The following is a 24,749-nucleotide window of genomic DNA, read 5'->3' on the forward strand; positions in this document are numbered from 1 at the left end:
GTTAGCACTGTTGCCTCAAAGCAAGAGGGTTTCTGGTTCAAACCCATTCTGTGCGGAGTTTGCATGTTCTCCCTGTGCAAGTGTGGGTTTTCTCCGGGCACTCCGGCTTCCTCCCACAGTCCAAAGACATGCAGGTTGGGGACTAGGTTAATTGGTAACTCTAAATTGTCTGTAGGTGTGAATGTGATTGTGAATGGTTGTCTGTCTCTATGTGTCAGCCCTGTGATAGTCTGGCGACCTGTCTAGGGTGTACCCTGCCTCTCACCCAATGTCAGCTGGGATAGGCTGGATCATACCTCACTTTAAGATGCTACACCCCCTTTGCACAAAGATGGGTGCGAGTCCATTTAGTACTTACACAATGTGGGCACTGGCAGCAAATAGGACAACTGTGACGGTCAGAAACAAGAAATGACAGTTGCACTGCACTGTGCGCTGCTTTGTGCCTGGTGTTAAGCTAGGGCCCAATATGTTTAATAGATTTAATTGGTACCATTACATTTTAAGGTTATTGTTGGAACAAATTGAAAACTTGGCCAGGATCAGGGCAGCTTTAGAGGAAAGGTGAGGTGATCATCTAAATTAGTAGTATTCTTCCTCTGGGGATCATGGATATCCACCAAATGTCACAACTTGTACTTGATTGTATTTTTTGCACAGACTTAGAGTGTATGGTGTGGACAAAAGCATCATGTTTTTATTTTAACAGGCAGTACTAGAGAGCTTAGTCCAATAGGGGATGTCAGCCTGGTATGGGAACCTCACTGTAAAACTGAAAACTAAGCTTGCTCGTCTGGTGCACACGGCCATGAGGGTTATGGGAAGTAGGGACTATCGGACCTTGCAGTCCATTTATGAGCAAACTGTTTTTAGGCAAGCCCAGGGGATAGTGACTGATCCATCCCATATTCTTCATTTAGAATATGACCTCCTACCCTCGGGCAGACGATATAGAGTCCCTAACTGCAAACTCAACCGTTTTAAGAATTAATTTGTTCCAACCTCTATCAAACTCTTAAATAATTCTGCTTGAGGCCGAAGATTGTGCAATAATTTTTATAGTGCTTTTATTATGGTGATCTTTTAGCATGTGTTATGTATGTCACGGCTGAAAACCATGACTCTCCGACCTCCGAAAGTCAACAGGTGTTGTACTCCACATTCCTGGACAACGGCCGTGCTAGGGTGCCCTCCACGAAACCAGAGCAAGTAAACCCAGCTGGTAACGCTACATCTCTGAGGCTTGTACACCTAGCAATTATGATACTACCAGCGGGTGATGTGGAGGTGAATCCGGGCCCACAGCCCTTGGATGCTAACAGCTCAGCTAGCCTCTCTACAGGGCGAGCTCTGCCCCCACTGCAAGCACAACAATCACAGTGGCAAACCTGGCTACCGCAGCTGGCACAACAACTACAGCTAAACCGGCTAACTTGGCAACCGCAGCTAACACCGAGTACACTGTCGGCTTACCAACTGACAGCTCCTATCTTTGCGGGAACCGGCGCAGTGGAGTCGCGTGGACAGCGGGGGGCCCAGCAGCTGCGGGCCTGCATTGACCTGGTCTCTCTGGATGTCAGTTCGGCGGCGGCTCACCTGGTGGAGCCGCGACAACGGCATGAAGCCCAGTGGCTGGTGGCCATCTCCAACCCGGTCCCTCCGGATGTCAGTGCAGCGGCGGTTCATCCGACGGAGCCGAGCCAACTGCTTGAAACCCAGCGGCTGGCGACCAACACCGGCCCGGTCTCTCCGGGTGTCTGCGTGGCGCCGGTTCATCCAGCGGAGCCGCGCCGAGGGCTAGACGTCCAGCAGCTGGAGGACAACACCAACCCTGCTTATCAGGAGGCCGGTATCATCAGCGTAGCAGTAGTCCCCTCAATGGGACTAAACTCAACTAGATCTGTTAAGACTGTTGTGAAGCGAGACATATGTGGGTCAAAAACTGTAACTGAAAAACAAGAAGCTACTAAAATGTTTCAGACAGTCAATCATGCTAAGGTTTTATGGGACCCAATGGTAAAGCCAAAAGGCATTTTTGGAGGTCATCTCAACATAAGGAGCGTTGTTTCTCAAACAGAACAGCTTCAACAACTGTTGACCAACTCAAACCTTGATTACCTGTGTCTGTCAGAAACCTGGTTAACCCCATCAACCCCATCAACTGTTTTTAATGTACCTGGCTATAGTATCTATCTACAAGACAGAAAAAACTGCAAGGGGGATTGGTCATGATCTATGTGAAAGAAGGTTATCAGTGTACACAAATTGACATCCCTGAAATGTGCTGGGGTTAAGATTACTTTATCCCCAGAAATGTGTTTTGTTGTGATTGCGATCTATCGACCTCCATCTTCTAAGGACACATTCTTTGATTATCTATCAGATGTACTCAGACAGTATGGCAACAAAGAACTACTTGTTATGGGGGACTTTAATCTGAATTGGCTTTGTAAAACCCGGAGGAAAAAATTAAAGGACATCACCAACAAGATCAACATGACTCAGATGATAAGCAGTCCAACCAGAATAACTAGTTCCTCCGAAACCCTACTGGACCTGATGTTTATACAACTTGATCACTGGCATGTCTGATCATAACCTCATGTTGGTAACTCGTAAACTATCAAAAATGCGATACAAAAATCAAAGTCTGTGGAAAGAGGAAAATACACCTCGTCTATACCAAAGAAAAACACAGAACCATTTGAAAACGAATTAAGGCATGTTAATTGGGATGAAATAACTTCTGATATAAACTGTGAACAGGCATGTGACAACCTAATGGCAACAATTAAACGGATTACCTTAAAATATACAACAACTGTGCAATGCAAACACAAGGTAAAACAAGAGCTACCATGGCTACATGACACACTCTGGAACCTCAAGAAAAAAAGGGACTCAGCCCTTAAAAAATTCCTAAAATCTGGTCTAAGTACAGATCGCCTGATCTTCAAAAGCCTCAGAAACAAAGTCACAATGCAACTTCGGAAAGCAAAAGCAAACTTTTTCTTGGAGATAATTAAAGATGCAAAGGGAACAATAAAAAGCTTTGGAAAAGTATTGACAAACTCACAGGAAAGGAATGTTCAAAGAGTGAAGTCATGCAGCTTAAACTAAATGGTACACATATCTCAGACAGCCTAGATATAGCCAGCAATTTTAATGACTATTTTATTATGTCCGTTCAGGAACTGAGTCACAACTTCTCACTAATCTACCCTGATCAGATCATAATAAACCATGAAAGGGATCTAAACCTTCAGCCCACAGATGAGGCAAAGCTAAAATCCTTTCATCTCTGTCAAGCTCCAGAACTAAGGATATTCATGGACTAGACACTGTCTTCCTCAAAAAGACAACCTGACCACCCCAATAACAAAGTTGATAAATCAATCTATCCAGGAAGGCACCTTTCCTAGTGCTCTGAAATCAGCTATTGTAACTCCCATATACAAATCAGGAGATAAACAAGAAATTAGCAATTATAGGCCTATCAGTATACTCCCTGTCCTGTCAAAAGCTGTGGAAAAGGTGGTGGCGGAACAGCTGATAGAACATCTTGAGTCTGAAGACCTGCTGCATCCCATGCAGTTCACCTTCAGGAAAAATCACTCAACCGAAACGGCATGCTGCCACTTTCTTGAAACTATCAAACTGAATCTTGACAAAGGTGGGGTGGTAGGGGCAGTTTTCTTAGATCTGCGCAAAGCCTTTGATACGGTTAATCATTCAGTTCTCCTCTCAAAGCTGACACAGTGTAAATTGTCCATGAATACCCTGACCTGGCTAAAATCATACATTTCTGGTCACTCCCAGTGTGTGCGTATAAATGGTCTCATATCGCCTACAAGAGCTTGCACAGTAGGGGTGCCACAAGGTTCGATTCTAGGCCCACTACTGTTCACTCTGTACATAAACGACCTCCCGTTGGTCTGTGATATAAACATACAAATGTACGCGGACGATACGCTTATCCACACGCATGGGAGGGATGCAGACCAAGTGGCTGCCAAGTTAACAGTCGCCATGGAGAAAGTCTCTAAGTGGCTAAATGAATCATGTCTCACTTTAAATGTTAAGAAAACAGCAACCATGTTTTTCACCAACAAACAAAAGCACAAGGACTATCCCTACATAACTGTAAATGGAGAAAAAATAACTAATGTAACTGAATTTAAATACCTGGGTATCATTTTGGATTCCACTCTCAGTTTTAAAAAACACATAAAACAGGTGAGCCACACTCTGAAATACAGCCTTGCAAATTTCAGATGTATCAGAAATTCACTTACGATGGAAGCAGCCAAAACCTTTTTTAATGCCATGATTATGTCACATTTTAACTACTGTATCTCATGCTGGTCCCAAGCTAACAAGACAACCCTGAAGCCCCTTGAGTCACTGTACAAGCAAGCTCTTAAAATTTTGGATAAGAAAACACGACAGTATCATCATTGCCACATACTCAACAAACATAAGATGCTAAACTTTGATAACATGATTATGTATGCAGATGTTCATCTGGTTTTTAAAATCATTCACAACACTGCACCTCCACTCCTCAAGCCCTTTGTTCAGCTGACCTCTGAACAAATGAGCAGGGTATCGAGAAGTACCTCTAGGTGGCAGTGTTGTATTCCCAAACGTAAAGCTGCTTTTGCACAAACAGCTTTCTCGTATAAAGCTATAAAGGAATGGAATAATCTTCCAACAGATTTGAAAATCTGTGCTAAGTATGAAGCCTTCTGTGGAGAAGCAAGAAAAATGATTTTAAGTAACCAAACCTGACAGCATTGAGTAGGTACTCTGCTGTCGAGGTATGCTGTGCTGTTTTCTTTTTCTTTTCATAAGCGGTCGATCGAGTTACTGTTCCATTGCATATTGGTATAGTTACCCTGTATGTGTCTCCTATTTTAGTGTGTAGATCTATTGCTTATATGACCTATGATTATTTTGTGTTCATCTTGCACCATGCACTTTATGTAGTAGATTAATCGCCATTTAACACCTGTGAATATCCTGTTCTCATTTTGCACTATGTACTTTATGTACAGATTACATGAAGACCAAATGAGACATGTGGGTGTTCTGTCTGCCTCACTGCACTGTGCGCTCTGTATGGGCATGTGCACCTTGTATGACTGTTTTCTGGAACTGTGAGGACTCGCACTTCGGACGCTGTGTGTGCGTTGTCCCATGGATTTCAATGCACTCTATTTTCTTGTACCGTTTCAGTCTGTCTTTTTATATGTCTCTTTGAAATATTTTAATTTTTCTCTTGTTATTTATTGTTTTGCCTGCCTCAGGGACTGCAGATGGAAACTAGCTAAAAAGCTATAATCTGGTGCAGTGCATCTTTACTCTGTCCAATGTTCTCTGTACATGGTCCCTGATAAAAAAAAATAAACGAATTTAAAAAAAAAAATCTATGGCGTATGTATGTGTTATGTGTAATGTTATGGGAATACTGTTATGTAATTGTTGTTGGGAGGGTATGGCTGTTGATGTATTGTTTGTTGTCATTGTGGCTGTCAAGGCATTTATGGCGCGGTTGCTGAGTCCAAGACAAATTTCCCTTAGTGGGACAATAAAGTATATCGTATCGTATTGTAACTGTCCAGAACAAAACAAAGGCTAACATTACTAACAAGACAAATTTTTCTGTTGTACTGTGTATGTGAATAGCATGTGTGTAACATAAATATACAGTGAAGTAGACAGTGCAAATGTCCCATCCTATCAAAGATAAGATAAGAGGTGCACAATCTGGATGGGATTTAATCTGAATATATTCATCTGTATTTCATTTCAGCCAATCCCAGAAAGTCAGCTCCGAGCATCAAAGTGCGCTTCCCAGCAGAAACCTATGCCCTAGCAGGACACACCACTCAGTTAGAGTGCTTTGCCTATGGAAAGTAAGTTTCCAACTCTGAAATCACTGCGTAATGTTTCTGCAACGGCTTTGGCTTGAGAGGCTGTGACCTGTGCAGCTTTTCACTTGTCTGAATGTTTTTCCTCACACTTCTTAAATTTGCCTGACTCTCGCTCATTCTTTGTGCTGTTTCATTTTGAAACCACCATTGTTCCTCCGCCCTGCGATAGTCTGTCAACCTGTCCGGGGTGTACCCTGCCACTGTCAGCTGGGATAGGTTCCAGCCCCGCCGCAACCCTCAAGAGGTTACAGAAATGAATGAATTCCTCTTCCTTTGCTTCACCTCCTAACCTTCGCTCTTTTCTCTCTCTTATAGTCCAGTCCCAAAACTGCGATGGAGGAAGGTGGATGGCTTGATGCCGTCCAAGGCAGGCTTAAGTGCTGAGAGTCCCACCCTCATCCTGCCAGAACTCTCCTTCGATGATGAGGGTGTTTACGAGTGTGAGGCCTACAACTCAGAGGGAAGCGACACATACCAGGGACGCATCAACGTGCAAGGTAAGGAAAACATATTGTGTGAGCATTTGTTTGGATTGCAACAAAGCATGTTAAGTAATTTGATGTTTTATAGCCCCTTTCAGACTTGCATCCCTTTACTGTACTTTTTATCTTAACATGTCGGTCTTATAAATACACTTTGACATAAAAGTCACAAGGGCAATGTTGTGAGGTCAGACCTGGGAACGTTTTCTCATCACTTTCGAAACGGCACAGTTCTGAGCTGAATGCCGTCGGATTAATGAAAAGGCTGCAGCAGCACAAGGTAAGGCATGCAGAGAGGGAGAGTGATTGAATGTTTTGCATCACCTTCTCAGGATACATCCAAACTAATACATTTTTGTTTTAAAACAAATAATCATAATAATGCTACGTTTATGCCAAGCATCCACTGATGATATGCTGAGTACTACGCTAAAATATGTTGTGATATATTGTGATTTATTACCTTTTGTTCCAACTGTAAATTATTTTCCCAAAGCAAAACTTTGTCAACATCAGTTTTATCTCATAAGATAAAGTTTTCAGTCTGAGTTTAATTATTTTTATTGCAGCAAAATGTGATGCAAAGCATACAGACTGACCAACATAGCATACACCTGACAAACTGAACTGTGGGCAGATTTAATTCCCTTTACTAGGCCAGATTAAACAGGTGAGCAAAACACTGCACATGCAGGTATCCCGCTAACTGAATGGCAACACTTGTGTTAGAAGCGTTGTCTGCTACAGTGACAAGGTTTTTATGGGCAATCTTCCATCCTTGTGCTGCATTTGGCAGGAGGTCTGTGTGACTTTCGTGTACTGCTCTAGTTTGGAAAACGTGAGACAGCAGTCACCAGTCCTCTGTGAAATAATCGGCTGTTATTGTCACATATGAATCCTCTGACCTTAAAGTCCAGGTGTCACAAGTTAATGCCACACTTCCTGCTTCACTCAAAGGTTCCTCAACTTTATGCTTCACTTCTCCGTAGAGCTTGGGTATGGCTGTGTCGGTGAAAAGAAATCTCTGGTCTTATCTTTCACCATCTCTGTAGTATTTTAAGTAACTAAGCAACCAAACAAAGTAGATAATCTGCTTCCTGTTTAAAGTGGGACATGCATGCCCAATGTAGGTGATTGGTCATGTGATATGTTTTTCAGGCATGTTAATATGGACAGAAATTATTTCTGAAACGATGTAAAAACGCTTAGAGAGATCATTTTCATTATAAAAATGCCATTTTAAAATAAAAATGTAGTGTGGACGTGGCCTTAAATTACTGTCATTCATTATTTATTATCTAAATTTTTATCTCTCATGCAAAAAATCAGTATATTAATACACTCTGAAAAACATCAATCTTCTCCTATCAGATTAGTCTACAAAAACTATTTTCCCTCAGTGCAATGAAGCAAAAGACGTTGAAAAACAATAATTATCTGACTAACATTCTTTAAATGAATTTTCAGTGTTCATTTATGCCAATTGCTTGAATGTGTAATTGAATTCCCAGCAACACTCTTTACATACAGCATGTGAGCAAACAGACATGAATGGCCCCATGCCCTGACTAATATTATAAAACAAGCAGCAGAATTGGTTGTCAAAGTTAAATGTTTGAGTAGTTTCACTGTTTGTCCCTCAAGCTTACAATGGTTATTAAGGGTTCAGTGGGAAAATATGTTTTAAAATCCATCAGTGATACAGTAAGTGAGAAAACAAAACACTCCCTCCTCGGTATCATGACTTTTAACTCACCACTGTTTTCTCTCTTTCCCTGTACCTCACTTTCTCATGCACCAGGTGTGAAATATTGCGTAAGCATAAGGAACATTAATGTAAAAGTCACCTCCATCTAAATGTCAAGAACCCATCACTGATTGAGCCTGCATTGTAACGTATTCAGTGTCTGAAAAGGGCAAAATATCTTGTTGCTGTGCACCTTTAGTTCACTCTGTAATGCATTCCTGTTTATTGTCTGTCTCTGTTATTTCTGTTCTTTTTCTCTCCTGTTTCTTCTCCAAACCTTCAGCTCAGCCAGAGTGGTTACAGGTGATGAGCGACTCAGAGGTGGAGATCAGTTCAGAGCTTCTTTGGAGCTGTGTTGCTGCTGGTAAACCCCGGCCCTCCATACGCTGGCTACGCAATGCACAGCCACTCAGCACACAGGTAAAACACACAGCATACTGCTTTAGTGTTCAGGTGTTTTTGAAAATAGATATTTCCCCCTCTGTTTAAAAAAAGAAAAAGTTCTGTCTATATCACTTTGTTTTACAAAATATCTCCATGCACACAGAATGCAAAGACAACTCCAAATGCTCAGCAGTGTTAGCTCTCTGCAACAGTCTCCTCTTGTCACTCAGGTAGTAAAGTGTACAGGCTAACATTCCGTTTTTTCACAATACCCACTGGAGATCTCTTCACCTTCTCCTTCGATATAAGGATGAAGGAGCTCACTCAAAGATAAGAATGATACTCTGGGCATGCAAAAGTTTTCCTTCCACTCCTCACTGACAACAATTCTGCTCAAAAAAGTTGTCCCAAGATCTGCTGGTACTGATCTAAAACTGTCGTTTCTGTCAGACATTAACCCTCTGGATGCTGAGGTGGAGCAGATAAGATTAAGTGCAGCGGTCCGCCATTGTTGTTATTGTTTCTGGCGCAGTGTCATTACAAACAGCAACAACTGGCATGCATGAATTGAGGATTGCTCTGTTTTACATGTCCACATGTCCACTTTGTTTGATTAATTTGAGCACTGTGTACTGTACCCAGGTATGCTACATTAATCTGTATTCGAATCCGCTCAAAAAAGTGGTCTTGATAAAAGACCATGCATGTTCAGTATGCAACAGGTGTGCACACCAACTGTACCAAAACACAAAAATGGAGTGCTATTTACCACGACTACGAGGAGTTTTTAACCAGTTATGAAACAGTCTCAATTTAATACTGATGCTTCTATAGACAGACCCAGTTTCGGCTTTGCAGGCACCTATGATCTGCTGTCGGAGCCCAACAGAGCTTCGCCGCGCTGCTCCGGGTCCCAGCCGATGACAGTGCCCATGGCAGCAGTATCCATCTGCATCATTTCTACATTGTAGCACAACAAAATGTCACAAAGATGACAAAGCAAGTCTTCTCGAGCAAGAAACAACATTACTAATGTGAAAGCTGAGCGGTGGGGGAGTGGAGAGGATGGCAATCAAACTTGCCTTTGAAAGATGTTTTCAAAAATCTCTGTTGTAATGATCTAAAACTCTGTTTGTTTGTGGATGAGAGGCCAAAACAGAGAGAAAAATATCAGTTTTCCAAAATGTCACTAGTCCCATGTGAATCTGCCCTTTCAGAAAGAATTACTAAAGAAAATTGGAAATGTTTTCATGGATGGGCACAACTTCACTTTGATTCACTGTGAATAGGAGTTCTCCCCTTTATTGGGTAGAATAGGACTTGTTGTGACATTTTTCTTCCTGTACACCATAGCACACAAATGCTTCATTTTTCAGCTCACACATCATTTTTTTACCTCTTCACTCTCTTCCTTTTCTGTCCCTTTTTATTTACCTCCCTCATTACCTTTTTCTCCGATGCCCCCAGGACCGGGTGGAGGTGAACGGGGCTCGTCTTAAGATCAGTAACCTGGCCCTGGAGGATTCTGGGATGTACCAGTGCGTGGCTGAGAACAAACATGGCACCATCTACTCAACTGCCGAGCTCAGAGTCCAAGGTAGAAAAGAAGTATTGTCTCTATTTCCCTCATTTGAAATTACATTCATTACACTGTTTTTATTATTATTACTGTAAAAAGATCTTAATTTCCAAAATAACACTTCTCACATACTACTGAGACACAAGTATTAAACATTCAGACCTACATCATTAAAGAAACACAAACACATTTGTACACAAAGTGTTGTGTACAAATCATACTGTACCACTCACTTGCCTCACATTAACTGCATTCTAACCATCTTTCACTATTTCTTTATTTCTCATAATCATCCTTTTTCCATCCTCTTCCCTACTGCATCTCTTCCATTACGCTCCTTGTATTCTCCTCTCTGTGCTGTTGTTGTTACTCCATCCTGCCTCCTGTCCTTCCAGTTCAGGCTCCAGACTTCAGGTTGAATCCAGTAAGGAGACTGATCCCAGCAGCCAGAGGGGGGCAGGTGATGATCGAGTGTCGCCCTCGAGCTGCCCCGAAGCCCAGCCTGTTCTGGAGCCGTGGGACTGAGCTGCTCATCAACAGTAGCAGGTAATACAGAATCAGTCTGATTTCCATACTTAGTACAGTGCTTTGCCTCATGTTTTAAAACCTTTTTGCTATATTTATATATCTCTCATTTCCCTCCCATGGATATTTTATGGGATGGCTTTTTCTGTGATTTCAGAGTTCAGGTACTTCCTGTGTTGCAAAATAAAGAATTAACACGCCATATACATGAAATGGAGAAACTATGCTATACTGCAGGCTGAAGGTGGATTTATAGTTGTGCGCCAGCTCTACGCAGAGTCTACAGTGTGGCCTACACATGTGGCCATTTTGAGCATTTATACTTGTGTGGTGGCGTTTCAGTGTCACTCTGCAGTTACACCTCGAAAACACTAGTTGGCGGAGGGGTTTCTGTGAAGTGCTGTAAAGTTTAGTTGATTGAAAACACACCCAAAACATGGCTTCAGTGACAATTTCAAACACAAGTACACAAATCGACTCAGTAGTAACTTTATTCTGGTGACTGGGCTGTTAAAGGGATACTTTACAGATTTTCAACCAGAGCTGTGTCGCCGTATTGTAGGGAATGTGTGCAATTGAACAGTGTTAAAGTCCCCCCCGTGCCACCAGTTGCCCATCTGGCAACCAGAATCTGCCTGATGATGCGAAACACATCACAGTGACACTGATTGAAAACCTACCACGTGTCCCTTTAAGTACCTGCCAGTACCAGTTTCAACAGCTACACATGTTGCCTAAAGAAGCCACAGCTTTCCTTGAATGGTTTTCTGTACGTTATATTATTATTATTGTGTGTTAGTGTTTTGTTTAAGATTTTTAGAGCCAAAAGCCATCAGTTAACTTACTCATCCAAGCTACTGGTCCACTAGATTGATTTAAAATATCTCTAGTATACAAATCGGTTTCACACAGAGTCTTTACTTCCTATCTGTAGATTGTACGACTCCATTTATGTGATCCTCAACTAAAATCTGCAATGTTTCTAAATGTGTGTTTTGCAAGAAATAGGTAAAGTCTCATAAAGCAGTTCACTTCTTTTAGTAGAAATGAGACTGATGGCATAAGTCATCATTATTACACACAGACACAGACACAAACACACATGCACTTGCGCACGCACGCACACACACACACACACACACACACACATTCACTGCTGCTGAGTGTACCAGTGATTAAACTATGATGAGAATGTTTCTAACAGAATTTCACATTACTGAATGTTGCTATGTATACTGTATATATAATTTACTCATATACTGTTGCAGTAGATGCTACATTCTCTTGATAGTGAGGGTCATTGCCGCAGTCTGACCCTGCTCCAGGCAAAATCACACCTGTCCACTCTTGCAACTTCAAGCAATAAACAAGAGAAGCTACCATAATGTCATCTGCAGAGTGAGCAAGCCCCCACAATCTGGGAGACGCAGCTCATTAAAAAACAACCTTTAACTCATATCAACTGTTGAAAGATTAAAACAGAAAAAACCCAGAGATGTCTAATTGGAGGTGAGATCAAAAGCGACTTCCCGCAGTTGTGTGTGTATGTATCAGAGGATTTATTGCTGTTGATTTCATCAGATTCTGTCACAGCTGCATGGAAAGTCTGTAACCACCTGAGTGTTGGTGTGTGTCATATTGATTCAAAGGTAAAAACATCAAAGTTTAGGCTAAACACACAATAAAGAGTAGAGAATGCATCATATCAGAGTTAAAGTCTTTCAGTGGAAAGGTTTTTCAGTCCCTTGTCAGTGTCATATTAATGTTGGTCTAACTGCGAATTCATCATTGTCTATATGCTTAGTGGTCGGCAAACTCTCTTCTCTGTGTCAGATGTTTGACAGCCTTTTAAGGATTAAAAGGCTGTCAAAGTAGTGAAGATTAGATTGCTTATTTAAAATTTCAGATGAATTTAGGAAGCAATCAATCAATTACCCATTTAGTTGAAATCTTCAGTCAGTGTGATTGACAGCATCTAATGGATCAGCCATCCTCCTTTAGTCCAAACACATCAGTCATTCAGTGTTAAAGCAGTAGAGTGGGTGGTACCTGTCAGTCATTTGAAGCTTTAAACAATCAAGCTAACATGAGCACTGTGCATGTATGTCTGTCTGTAGCATGTAAGTAATACTTATTTCCACAGTTTAAAGTTATGAGTGAATATGAGAGATGTCTGCCAGGTAGCCTCAGTCTAATTCAACTCCTGATTGTTTTTGAATTCCACCCAGTAATGACGGGAAACTGTGTGTTCAGCCAGCCTGAGTCTTGTAGTCTACAATCCCTATCTGTTCTGATGATGTACTCACCAAAGGCACTGCTGAGATGTGAGGACACAGCTTTACAACAATCTGATTTGGCCAAAACATCTGAGCCAATTGTTTGGCAGTGAAAGTGACACAAAAAGCTGCACTCTAATTGAAAACTGCACTGTGTGAAATGTCCAGTTTGGTTGGGATCTGGTGACTGAAGCCCCTTTCACACATGCAGTGTAAGCCTGGACTTAAATAGACATGACCCAGAGGAGCAGTATGTGAGAACACCGATACTATTGTTGTGATGCCTATAATGTTTATGTTCTGTAATGACATTTGAAGAAACAGATTGTTATGTCATGTTGGATTACACGAGAGTTGTTTCAGATATTTTGTCCGTCTCCTTGCATGCACTGAGTTGGTAGCAGTGCTGTAGTCAGCCAGCTGCGGGTGCTCTTTATTCTCTGTATGCTTGTGTCTTCTTAGAGTCACAGTAACTCCAGACGGCATCTTATGGATCCACAACATCAGCAGGGCAGACGAAGGGAAGTACACCTGCTTTGCTGAAAACTACCTGGGCAAAGCTAACAGCACTGGACACCTGTCTGTCAGAGGTACACACACACACACACACACACACACACACATACATTAGGGCTCTCATAAGACCGCCCTTTTAAATGCTCAGCAGACATTTTTACCCGTCATAACAAGAAATAGCAGGTGAAACTAATTTTGTTAACGATGGCTCAGTTCCACTGAGTGTCCCAGAGAGCCACAACAGTAGCCGGTATGCACAATATTAGGATGTTATCAACTGTAGTTGTGCTTTTCCTGAGGAACATGCCAAAATGTGAGCTGTGAAAAACGTCTGTCAATAGGATGTGAAAACCAGCCTCATTATTTCACAGTCACCTGTCAGGATCATCAACTCTCTCTTCATTTTGGAGGATTTTCTTCTTTCTTTTAGGATTTTAAAACATGTGGTACTTATTAAGAAAATTCACACCCCTGCCATTCGTTTGAATCTGAATTAGCTTTAATTTTTGCCCATTCAGATGCAACTAAGATCACGTTGGCTCCTTCTAACGCTGATATCAATCAAGGGGAGAATGTGACACTGCAGTGTCACGCCTCCCACGACCCCACCATGGACCTGACCTTCACCTGGGCCCTCAACGGGGTCCTGCTGGACCTGGAGGACACAGCGGGGCCGTACCACCGGGTGGAGGGGGTGAGTCCTCTGATGCATGCTTGAGAGAATGTGGTGTGGATGATACTTGTGTATAGAACCTGCAGAACAGTTCTACTGCATGAAGGTTAAACATGCACTGTGTTTGTTTAAATATTGCTTGGGGGATTTAGTCGTTTTGTGAGGTAGTGTAGGGGAATCGTGGACATCACTGATAACTGAGGCTGTGATGGGCTCTGATTAGGTTCATTCAGGATTCAAAACATCAAACAACCAATAAGACCATTAGCAGAATCCACCTGAGCTTTGAGGTTGTTAGTGTCAGTAATTCTCATGAAAAAAATCCAGCTGCGTCTGTGATCAAAGGTTTTCTATCTGGCTTTCCTGAAGAGGATAAACACAGTTTTTTTGTGATTTTATGTTTCCACTGGCCTTTTACTCTCACCACCAAAGTCTGAAAACTTGAGTTGTGTTTGTTCTGAAAGTAACTCAGCGTTTCTGATTTGAATAATTTCATTCAGACCACTACAAAGGTTGGCCATAATTCACTATATAGTGTATTTAAAGCTAAGGGCCTTTTCACATCTGATAGTCCACACCAAGATTCACATATTTGTTACAATGTATACATTTGATCCAGTTAGTTTTGGTTTCACATCCCAATTATGCGAGCACACTAAAGAGCCATTCATGACATACCTGTGTCCTGTAGTCAACACCTATGTGAGCCTAGTCTCCCTATAGTTGACATTAATTGATTAGTAGATAGGCTCTCCTGTCCTCTTGTGTCTCCTTTGTCTCATCCTCTCAGAAAATAACTGAAAAGTGCTGTAGTTTTTGCAACCCCTCATGTAGTCCCCTCCTTCTCTTCCCATGTGCTACTGGAGCTCATTATGTTGTGTTGTCCACAGACAAACTGAAAATGTAAATGTAATGGAGACGGTTACTGAATGAATTACTGGTTCTACATCCATAATATTACTGTCAGTCAGTAGTTGTTAGTCACTCATTTCAATATGGCTGCTGTGCCCCTCCATCTTTTCCTGAACAGAAGTCCTTTATCAACACACACGCACACTGTGTACAGTCATTGAAACCTGCAATTGTTTAAGTAAGAAAGCAAGTGTTCTTCTAATAGTTTGTAAAGTAAATCAGAGGCTGCAGACCAGAGTTGAACTTTTTTTTGTTTTCACAGAAGCAGGCAGAACTGACCCTACAAACCCCTGACTACATTTACTGTGGGGAAAAATGACATTATTTGTATTTTTAGAAATAAAGAATGTATGTTAAGATGTGTGACTTTTAAATTTGACTGCATGGTTAGTTGTTGCATTGACCTTAACCAGCCTTCAGTCATAGTAGCAATAAAGCAGTCAAAAGTTATTATTTTGAGTTTTCAGAGTCAGAGTTGGTGAGTGTATGTGGTTTGTCTAAGTGTTGTAGCTGTAGGTAGCTATTCAAGATGGCAGACTTTTTCATGCATGTGTGACTTACATCGACGCATGACTCATGTCATGTTTAGACAAGGGTGCATGTAAGAACACACAAAGATAAAATGGCTGACAACAGAGATAACTACAAAGATGGTGACCAAATCAAAGATGACCTCAGAGGGAGGTCCTCTGAACACGTGGTTGGTCAGAAGAGCAATAGGAACTTATGAAGTTGGAACTTTGAGTTCCCTCTCAGGATGTAGTTATGTTGAAAGCCAAATTAGATGAATATGTGTGTGTCATCTTTGTTGTGTAAAGGTGCAAGGGTAATAAATGGGATGTTTAGTTGCATGCAAGACCCTGGGTCTGTGTGAAGCATTAGCAAACTAACATCAACTTAGCTTTGGCAAAACTAACAACCCAATAACCTGACAACAATGAGATCAACAATTTGTTGAAAAACATCAGATCAGTCTTGCTTAGCTTGTGCTGTTGTGTTAGTGCTGTGCCCAGTTGTTACGTTACCAGTCTAAGAAAGTAGGGAAGAGTAGGTTTATTGTGCTAGTTGTTAGCTGGTGGTCCTGTCTGCCGTGGATAAGCCTGGGTTAGAAGAGTTGTGGTTGCAGTGCAGTCTTTTCTGTGCTGTCTTTCAGTGGTACAGATCAGAGGAATCTGGCTGCTCTGTGTGTCCTTAGAAAGTTAGCAGTTCAGCGCAAACTCAGCTTTGTTCTCCTTTGCTTGGAAAGTTAGCTTGCAAACTTTGTGTGTGCTTGGAGCACTGACTTGTCTGGTCTCTTCTTCACTTAAGAAAATGTTTCTGTGTCTCTGTGCATGTGTCTGTCTATTGACAGACCCATTTACAGAGTTAGGCTGCAGCTCCTGCTGGGAGCTCGGGTAAGATAAGGTGGGGGAATAGTGTAGCAGTTCCAGCTGCACAACCCTAACTCAGAGTCCTGCACAGGTCCATTTTTTAAAACCTGCACCCGCCTGTTCACATAATGCTCAGTACCAGGACTGATCCGTTACTCATCATTATGTTTAAGTCAAAGCCACCCACCCACACCCGTTCATAAAAGTCTTGTGATCTAACATGCACCCATGATCAAACACGCACAGCCTACAGTCACTCACATTAAGATGGGTTCTCTGTTCTTGGATTACCAGTCAGTGAAGAAAAAGTCTCTTTCACTGGCTACGCTTAATGCCAGGATGGCAAAAACATTCTGCACAATCACTGCCAGGTTAGGAAACATGTTAACATGCTCCCTCCACCACCATAAAACCTCAGACCTTGAGTGTCTTGAACTCGATGTAGGCTGTCACCTCATCCTCAAGCTGCAGATCTATCACTGGAGTCCTCTGTGACAAATATGACGACAGGGACAAAGGTTCAACTTGTGTCATTGACTTTCAGCTGTGCCCATACCCCTAAATTAATATATATACATATTTTTGCCAGTTACACAGCTTTTTAACCAATGGGTACCCAACCTGGGACAGGACTCTGCCCTACCTTGCTGGGGTCCCAGGAGAAAAAGAGAGAAGAACAGCAGATTCTTCTTTTTGTTAGCTTGATGACATCACAGGGTCATGTGCCACAGTGATTAATGGTGATTGATTGGGCAAGTTTTCACATGAAGGTGTGAAAAAACAAAGTGGGAAAATGAGTTTTTGAATTAATTTGTCCATCCATAATCTGAACATCAAAAAAAGGCTCCATCTCAAGTGGTCTTAATTTAAAGGGAATGCTAGTTTACACAAATTTAAAAAAAAATAATCTGTGGACTCCAAACATTTTTCCTACGCCAGCAAAATCAAAATGAGCAATGCATTAGACCATATCTCAGTTCTTCTGACTTAAACATCTGGCTCTGATTACACTCACAATACTTGTTAGTTTGTTGATAATTGATTTGATCAAGATTTGTTCCATCCATCGTTTACTGAACAGCTCTACATTTCTCTTCAAGTCCAAATAAAATGCAGTGTAGTCTAGTGTGGTAGAGGCTGTTGTCCTCATCACCAAGGGTTGCACTTGTTTATTAATATGCTAATATGGTTTCACCTGTATCTGGTGCCGAAATAAATGCTGTTACACTGACACCAAAGTTTGGAGGGACATGTCCGACACAGACAGGTTTCCCAGTGTCCTCTTAAACAGAGAGACAAAATGGACCACACCATTGTGTGCAAGATACTTTCTAACTATAATTAGTTTCTTTCAGGACAGCGAGTTGAGCATTTCACAGTACCTGAGCACAGAGCCTGGCAGAAATAAGCTCCTAAATGAGATTAACTATCCATTTCATGTCCCGGCTCCTTCATGTCTAAACGTTTAATGAATGTTGATGTAATAAGTTGCTGCTGTTAGCTACCTGTGTGTCTAGCTGAAAATGAGCTCCTATAATCTTCCTCTCGGTACAATGTTCATCTGCAGCATGCAGCTCATGTTTATGTGTCTGTTGAACTCCTGACTAACACAGAGTTTCACTCATTTGCCATGTTCTCTCTCTTGCTCTGTCTGTGCCCTTTCAGAAGGAAAACATTGGTGACCTGTTGATTGTGAACGCTCATCTGAGTCAAGCAGGGATGTACACCTGCACAGCTCAGACTGTGGTGGACAGCGCCTCAGCTTCAGCTAAACTGGTGGTTCGAGGTAAGAAGCATCAGAGCTGTCTTGTCATGTCATTTATCAAAGATCACTCCATTTACTGTGGCCCGTGTCCACATAGCATTTTTTTTTTCTTTCAGCAGAAAGGCTGGCAGGGTGCCATGGAGCGCTTCATCCCAGTGCTTCAGGCTGCACATGGGTTTTGTTTCTTTGACAACAATATGTTGCCACTGACATTAACCAGGTGGCTAACAAAGCATTACATTAACAGAGGGTTGACACAGTTAACCTTGAACTTACAAAGCTAACGGTGATTAAAGCACAGCACCCACCGTGTCCATCCCCAATTTACTCCCAAAGAAATTAGCTTTTCTATCTTTGTTCTGACAGTTGACAGTAGCTGAGCTAAAGAAGCAGCAGTGAAGTAACTTCTGAAAAATCAATTTAAAGCACTCTGAAAAAAGACCTGCCTACTTTGTCTGATTTCCAGTAAACTTACTAGCCTTCTGTCCCTGACCACGGGACCTGCTTCCGTGTCCTTGGTTCCTGTTCCTCTGTGTGGCTTGATGGATAAGTTCACAGGCATTTCTTTCATTAGCCCTCGGGTGTATGTACACAAGAGTCACAAATATCTGGGGAAATAATTCCCGAGGTAGATATGGAGGGCGTAATGAAACAGAGAGCAGTTCTAAGTCAGCAGTACAGATTTACACCAGTGCTGATTAATATAGAACCCCCCCCCCAAAATCCGTCCGTCTCCAGATCCCCATCTGAGTCCCTGTCAGACAGCCAGGTCTCAGTGAAGGCTAGAATGCAGGCATCTCTGAAGTCGTGGCTGTAGCGGGCTTGGGCTTGAAGTTCGTTGGTTTTGTTCCACAGGGACTGGACATTAGAGAGTATTATAGATGGCAACAGGATGTGGGAGAACGGCTGGTTTTTCAGCCTCAGATGAGTGCCGCCTCTTCTTCCTTGTTTCCTGATCTTATGAGTTCGGCCGCCAGGAATTCCTTGAAAAACGGGCACTTGGAGTCCGTCGGTTCGAGGTCGACTGGCTAGGTGGAACACCTGCCACGTCAGAATCATAGCGTAGAAATCCATAATCACACATCAAAGAGGGTACCTGGTTCCATTGAACCCTACAAGGGAGTACTGGGGACTCGAGGTGCCGAAAAAAGTCAGAAGAGTCTTACAGAAGGACGGCTGGATGCTAGTTGACGCTAGGATTTAGCCAGCAAAAGTTTGTAGCCTCCGTGCTAGCGGGGTCGCTAACACAGATAAGCACAGCTTCAGTCACAGTCACGAAGGACGGCTTCCTGCTCGCAGTTCACTTAAGCACTTGCACACATTAACTGCTCACAAACAAGCGAGCGCCATTCACATCTGCTGCTGGTCGCTGCAAGAGCATGCGCCCTACTGACTGGTGACTGGTGACTGGTGCCTGCCTCTTGGTTCAGCTTGTCCTGCCAAACAAGCCAGGCCATGAATAACTTTGTGGAGAGACTTTGCTGGAGTATTAAAATATATTATGTGCTGTTAATTTGCCCTGCTCAGTACCTGCTGAGCCATTAAGTAAATGTCATTGTAAACTGCATGATTACTACACAGGTGTACCTTGGAATGATCACAATAAAAGGCCACACTGAAATGTGCAGTTTGATCATGCAGCACAATGCCAGAGATGTCCCACGTTTTGAGGGTGTGTGCCATTGGCATACTGACTGCAGCGATGTCCACTAGAACTGTTGCCCGTGAAATGAATGTTTATTTTACTACCATAAGCCGTCTCCAATGTCGTTTCTGTGAATTTGATAGTACCTCCAATGGGATTATCCTGGAGAAGGAGAAGGAGAAGTGCTCACTACTATGGATTTTAACTAATTTGTGACCTAAATTTGACAGAAATACATCAATTGAGTGAGAGAAAAAATTCTTAGATCTTGTGGAGCAAAAACAGAAGTGTTGTGTTTAAAGTTTTGTTCAGCGTAGTAAAGCCTCTTTCACACAGAGCACGTTTTTCGCGGCACCCACCGCGGGGTAGGGTGAAGAACAAGCGGAGAGCAAGGTGCGCAAGACAGGATTTGGCGGAGTACAGGCTCGTTCAGGAGCTACAGCTCCATGGTGACCGCTTCCAGGTCTACTACAGGCTCTTTTCTGCTATTGGACGTGCTGAGGTGTTGTCACAGCGCGTTGCGGTGAAATGAAAACATTTTCAATTCTAGCACAGGCTGGCGGCGCGCAGACGCCGTGGCATGTGCCCTCTCGTGCGCCACTCAGCTCGGCGGCACAGCAGTGCGCTCTTGCGCGGCACTAGCACATACACAATGAATGGGTTCATTGGCGGAGGTCTGCGCTTTGCGCGCTCTGTGTGAAAAGGGCTTAAATCAAGGAAAAAGTAAAACATTTTTATCAAAATGCAGGAAAAACATCCCTTATGGAAATATTGTGAAGAAATGCCTGTGTCACAGTTGGTCTTGCAGTAGGTACAGTGTTGAACTGTATAGATGTAGTAACATTAGGGTTGGGATCCGGATCTGGTTATTTTTTGGGTCCAAAGTTCCGGTTACGGAACCAGTTCCATCACATTTGGAGTTATGGTTCCTGCAAACGGTTCCAAGATTGTAAAAAAAAAAAACAAAACGTCATGTGCATTTCCATTAGAGTGCAGCACAGCCAATGTGTGTGTGTGTGTTATGTTCAGGTGTTGTCACGTAAATATCAGTGCCCAAGCATGAATGCATATAAGTATTTTTTATTACATTGCTGTGGTTAATTTGAGGTAATAGTGTTACTGTAGAAATCAGAGAATCACTTTTTGTTGTTATATATTCTCAGGGAGATGATACAAGCTCTAAATCTGAAATACACACCACACACAAATGTGTATTTTATGATCACACTCCTTTTACTTAGTAAACAGATACACACTGTGATATGAATCCTTTCATTTAATCAGTCAAATGGTTTTATGTTCTGTCCAGGCCCCCCAGGACCTCCTGGAGGTTTATTGGTAAAGAATGTCGCTGAGACGTCAGTAGAGCTCAGGTGGAGTCGTGGCTATGATAACCACAGTCCGATCGGCAAATATGTCATCATGGGCCGATCACTGCTGTCATCAGAGTGGAAGAAGATGAGAACAGGTGTGTGTGTGTGTATGTGTGTGTGTGTGTGTGAGTGTGTAGAACTGATACAATCTTGTGATTAACTGAAACTGATCAATTTCCAATCATGTTAGTGTTTTTTATACAGTATTCAAACAAAACATTTAGTGGTCACAGCTTTTCAAATGTGACCACTAAGTCTGCCTAAATAAGTTTGAAAAATGTCTTTTTGAGATGTGGGAATTTATTTTGGACATTTTGTCACATTAATGGATTAAAAAGATATAGATAGATTGAGATTAATTATTGATGCTTTGCATCTCTTTCTATGCGAATAAACACGTCTCCTTACTGTACACTAGATCCGGTGAACATCGAGGGGAATGCAGAGTCGGCTCGTGTGATGGGACTGATGCCCTGGATGGATTATGAATTCCAGGTCATTGCCAGCAACATTCTGGGCAGTGGAGAGCCCAGCATGCCCTCACACACCATCCGCACACAGCAAGCAGGTAAAGAGCCACATGTTGCATCCAGAACTGCTTGCAAACCAATGGCAGTCACTTTACATTTAACCTAAGTCTGCCCACTCTTTTACCACGCCTTCATAGTCTGGATACACGAACTTACTGTATAAAAAACAGCGTACAGCTTGAAAAGACACACATGTAAAAGCAGCTCAGGAGCACTGATGTAGCAGATGTACAGTAGCTTGCTAAAGGATGAATAATCACAAGAGTTTATTCTGAAGTTGATTAGAGTCAGTTCAAAGACAAATTGCCATTCAAACTGCTAAACATCATTAATGATTAAAATACACATAAAATGTGGCAGTGCATTCTTCTTCTGGGAAAATATGGTTGTTCTTTCTTCTAGTCATTGCAACAAGTAGATTATTGGCATACAGGCCTTTACATGCTGGTGGCATTATTTTGTGCAATTAATTCGCACGACAGTGTATTTTTCGAACTGTCTTTCAAATGGTTTCCATACCAGATCCACTCCCTTTGTTCTTAGCTTTCACAACAAAATGCAAGACACATACACTATGCAACTGTTTACAGAGGGAAGTCAGATTCTCTTAGAGCTTTTCACTAAAAGGAAACAATACACTAAAATATCATGCAGTAGGTTATACAACAACTTACCTCAGACAGACTTCCAGACGCTGCTCTGGGTCAATGGGATTCTGGTAATTTGCATCGCTGCTGCAATGAGTAGTTTTATTCGTCATACCTGCCTGACCTCATGCATGACACTCCTCTAACATTAAAATCAATGCAGAGGAACCAGATATATATCTTATTTGAAGCAACACATTCTTTTTCCTTGTCAAAACTTTGAGCATAATTACCCAAAATGCATTTCAACTCTGACATTTTGTTGAGAGATTTAGGTGTGTTGTGTTAGTAGTGGCAGAGATCAGCAGCGGGCCATACATTCAAGTGTTATTACGTCCTTTCTGTTAATACATGTCTGTCTGCCAGATGTACTAAACAAATATTGATGTAAGATGAAAACAGAGTGTGTGTTCTTTCACATTTCCCAATAAGGATTTGGTTTGTGGGTGAGGGAGCACTGTAGCACTGTAATATTTAAAAGCAGAATCTGTTGTTCAGACAGTGATTTCTTCACTTGTGCTGCTTTTCACTGATCCACATCTTGTGTTTATATATTTGGCCCTCAGCTCCTACAGTGGCCCCCAGTGGTCTTGGAGGAGGAGGTGGAGACCGCAACGAACTCATCGTTACCTGGACGGTGAGCGCTGCACTTAGAGAAGTTTGTGTGTGTGTGTGTGTGTGTGTGTGTGTGTGTGTGTGTGTGTGTGTGCGTGTGCTCTTTTTGTACATAGTATATTCCAAGTCACAATTAAGTATTTTTCTTTGCACTCAAGTTCCAAGTCAAATCTCGAGTAAAGATATATTAGTTATAAAAATCATAAATGCTTCTAAAAGGCTTCTAAAGTCTGAACTAGTCTAATCAAGTGGATATCATCCAAAATGTTTTTAGCTTGAAATTCCTTCTCAAAGTTTCCCCAGTCTGTGATTTCTTGTGGAGCTGCAGTGGGAGGATAGTTATACAACAAGGGAATTTTGAACTACAAAGACTTTAACTTTTGAGGAGATCCACATGATCAGCAGGAACAGAAGGACTGTCTACAGCAAGCAAAAACCTGTTTCAGTGTCACATGGGCACCTGACTGTTGTTTACAGACTGTAAACCTATAATTAGCCTACTCAGCCTACTGATGTTGTAGTGGACAGCTGTGAGTGCGTGCACACACATACACAGGGAGGTTGTGTCAGATGTAGGGCTGCCACTAACGATTATTTTCATTGTCGACTAATCTGTCGATTATTTCTTCGATTAGTCGACTAATCATTTCATCGAAAAATGTGTTAAAATGTTGAAAAATGTCAGTCTGTCTCTCCCAAACCCCAAAATTACGTCATCTAATGTCTTGTTTCGTACTCATGCCAAAGGATTTTAGTTCACCGTCATGGGAGAGTGTGTAAAGCTGTCAAAATCTGAACGTAAGAAGCTGCAACAAGAGTATTTTGGGGTACTTTTATAGTACTTTTCTATGAAAAATGACTCAAACCGATTAGTCGACTACTAAAATAGTCACCGATTATTTTAATAGTCGATTAGTCATCGATTAGGCGACTAATCGTGGCAGCCCTAGTCAGATGTCTGTTAGAACATTGGAATTGGGTCTGTTTTTCTTTGTAGAGGTTCACATGTTAATGCTCTGCTGAACCTTCCAGCCCATGGCCAGAGAGTACCAGAATGGAGATGGCTTTGGCTACATCCTGGCATTCAGGAAGAAAGACTCATCATCTTGGACAGTGTTACGTATTCCTCACGTGGAGTCATCGCGTTATGTTTACTACAATGACAGCCTGACGCCGTATAGTCCCTTCGAGGTGAAGATCAAAGCTTACAACCGCAGAGGAGAAGGTCCGTTCAGTCAGATCGCTGTGGTCTACTCTGCAGAGGAAGGTGAGCTAAACCAGTTTTTACCACGTCTCACTGTTGTGTTTTTTTCTTTGGTTAAACAGAAAGAAAACATACATCACAGAGAAGGACAGGCAATACAAATATAATGACATGTAGGGAGGTCCATAAAAAAAAAGGCCTCTGGCAAAGGTGTGAAACAAAAATAGAGTAGATCACAAGTTGATTATTGTTCTTGACAACAGTCTATTTTTTCAGTTCCTCTGTGATGTGAAGTTTTAAATGCTCCCTGATGAGAAATACCGGGCCTCTACTGTAACAAGTTGAGTGTTGATCAGCCTTTCTGTCGTACATTCCAGATTTACTGTGTTCAGCTGATTATTTACACAGATTGATGCCATACACCAAGTGTAATTCAGGAATGCAATTCAGAGGTTCAGGAAAATAGCACTCTCTTTTGTGAATATCTGCATCCTCGTGAAGACGACAGAGACAAGGATTGGGAACATCTTCAATAACATCTGGCTCCTCACTGAAATCCTGTAACTCTCG

General features: G+C 42.0%; 1 protein-coding gene across 1 annotated transcript in view; it reads left to right on the forward strand.

The window, feature by feature from the left end:
- The window catches only part of cntn2 (contactin 2), a 103,138-nt gene that overhangs the window by 63,064 nt on the left and 15,325 nt on the right, over positions 1 to 24,749 (forward strand). The window contains exons 7-18 of the mRNA XM_049570821.1: positions 5,816 to 5,918; positions 6,252 to 6,433; positions 8,449 to 8,585; positions 10,017 to 10,146; positions 10,524 to 10,674; positions 13,392 to 13,519; positions 13,964 to 14,139; positions 18,066 to 18,186; positions 21,120 to 21,278; positions 21,602 to 21,751; positions 22,927 to 22,997; positions 24,008 to 24,242. Of these exons, the coding sequence (XP_049426778.1) occupies positions 5,816 to 5,918; positions 6,252 to 6,433; positions 8,449 to 8,585; positions 10,017 to 10,146; positions 10,524 to 10,674; positions 13,392 to 13,519; positions 13,964 to 14,139; positions 18,066 to 18,186; positions 21,120 to 21,278; positions 21,602 to 21,751; positions 22,927 to 22,997; positions 24,008 to 24,242 (1,743 nt within the window). The remainder of the gene's footprint in view (positions 1 to 5,815; positions 5,919 to 6,251; positions 6,434 to 8,448; positions 8,586 to 10,016; positions 10,147 to 10,523; positions 10,675 to 13,391; positions 13,520 to 13,963; positions 14,140 to 18,065; positions 18,187 to 21,119; positions 21,279 to 21,601; positions 21,752 to 22,926; positions 22,998 to 24,007; positions 24,243 to 24,749) is intronic.

This window comes from Epinephelus fuscoguttatus, linkage group LG1, assembly GCF_011397635.1.
Source record: "Epinephelus fuscoguttatus linkage group LG1, E.fuscoguttatus.final_Chr_v1".
Classification (NCBI taxonomy): Eukaryota; Metazoa; Chordata; class Actinopteri; order Perciformes; family Serranidae; genus Epinephelus; species Epinephelus fuscoguttatus.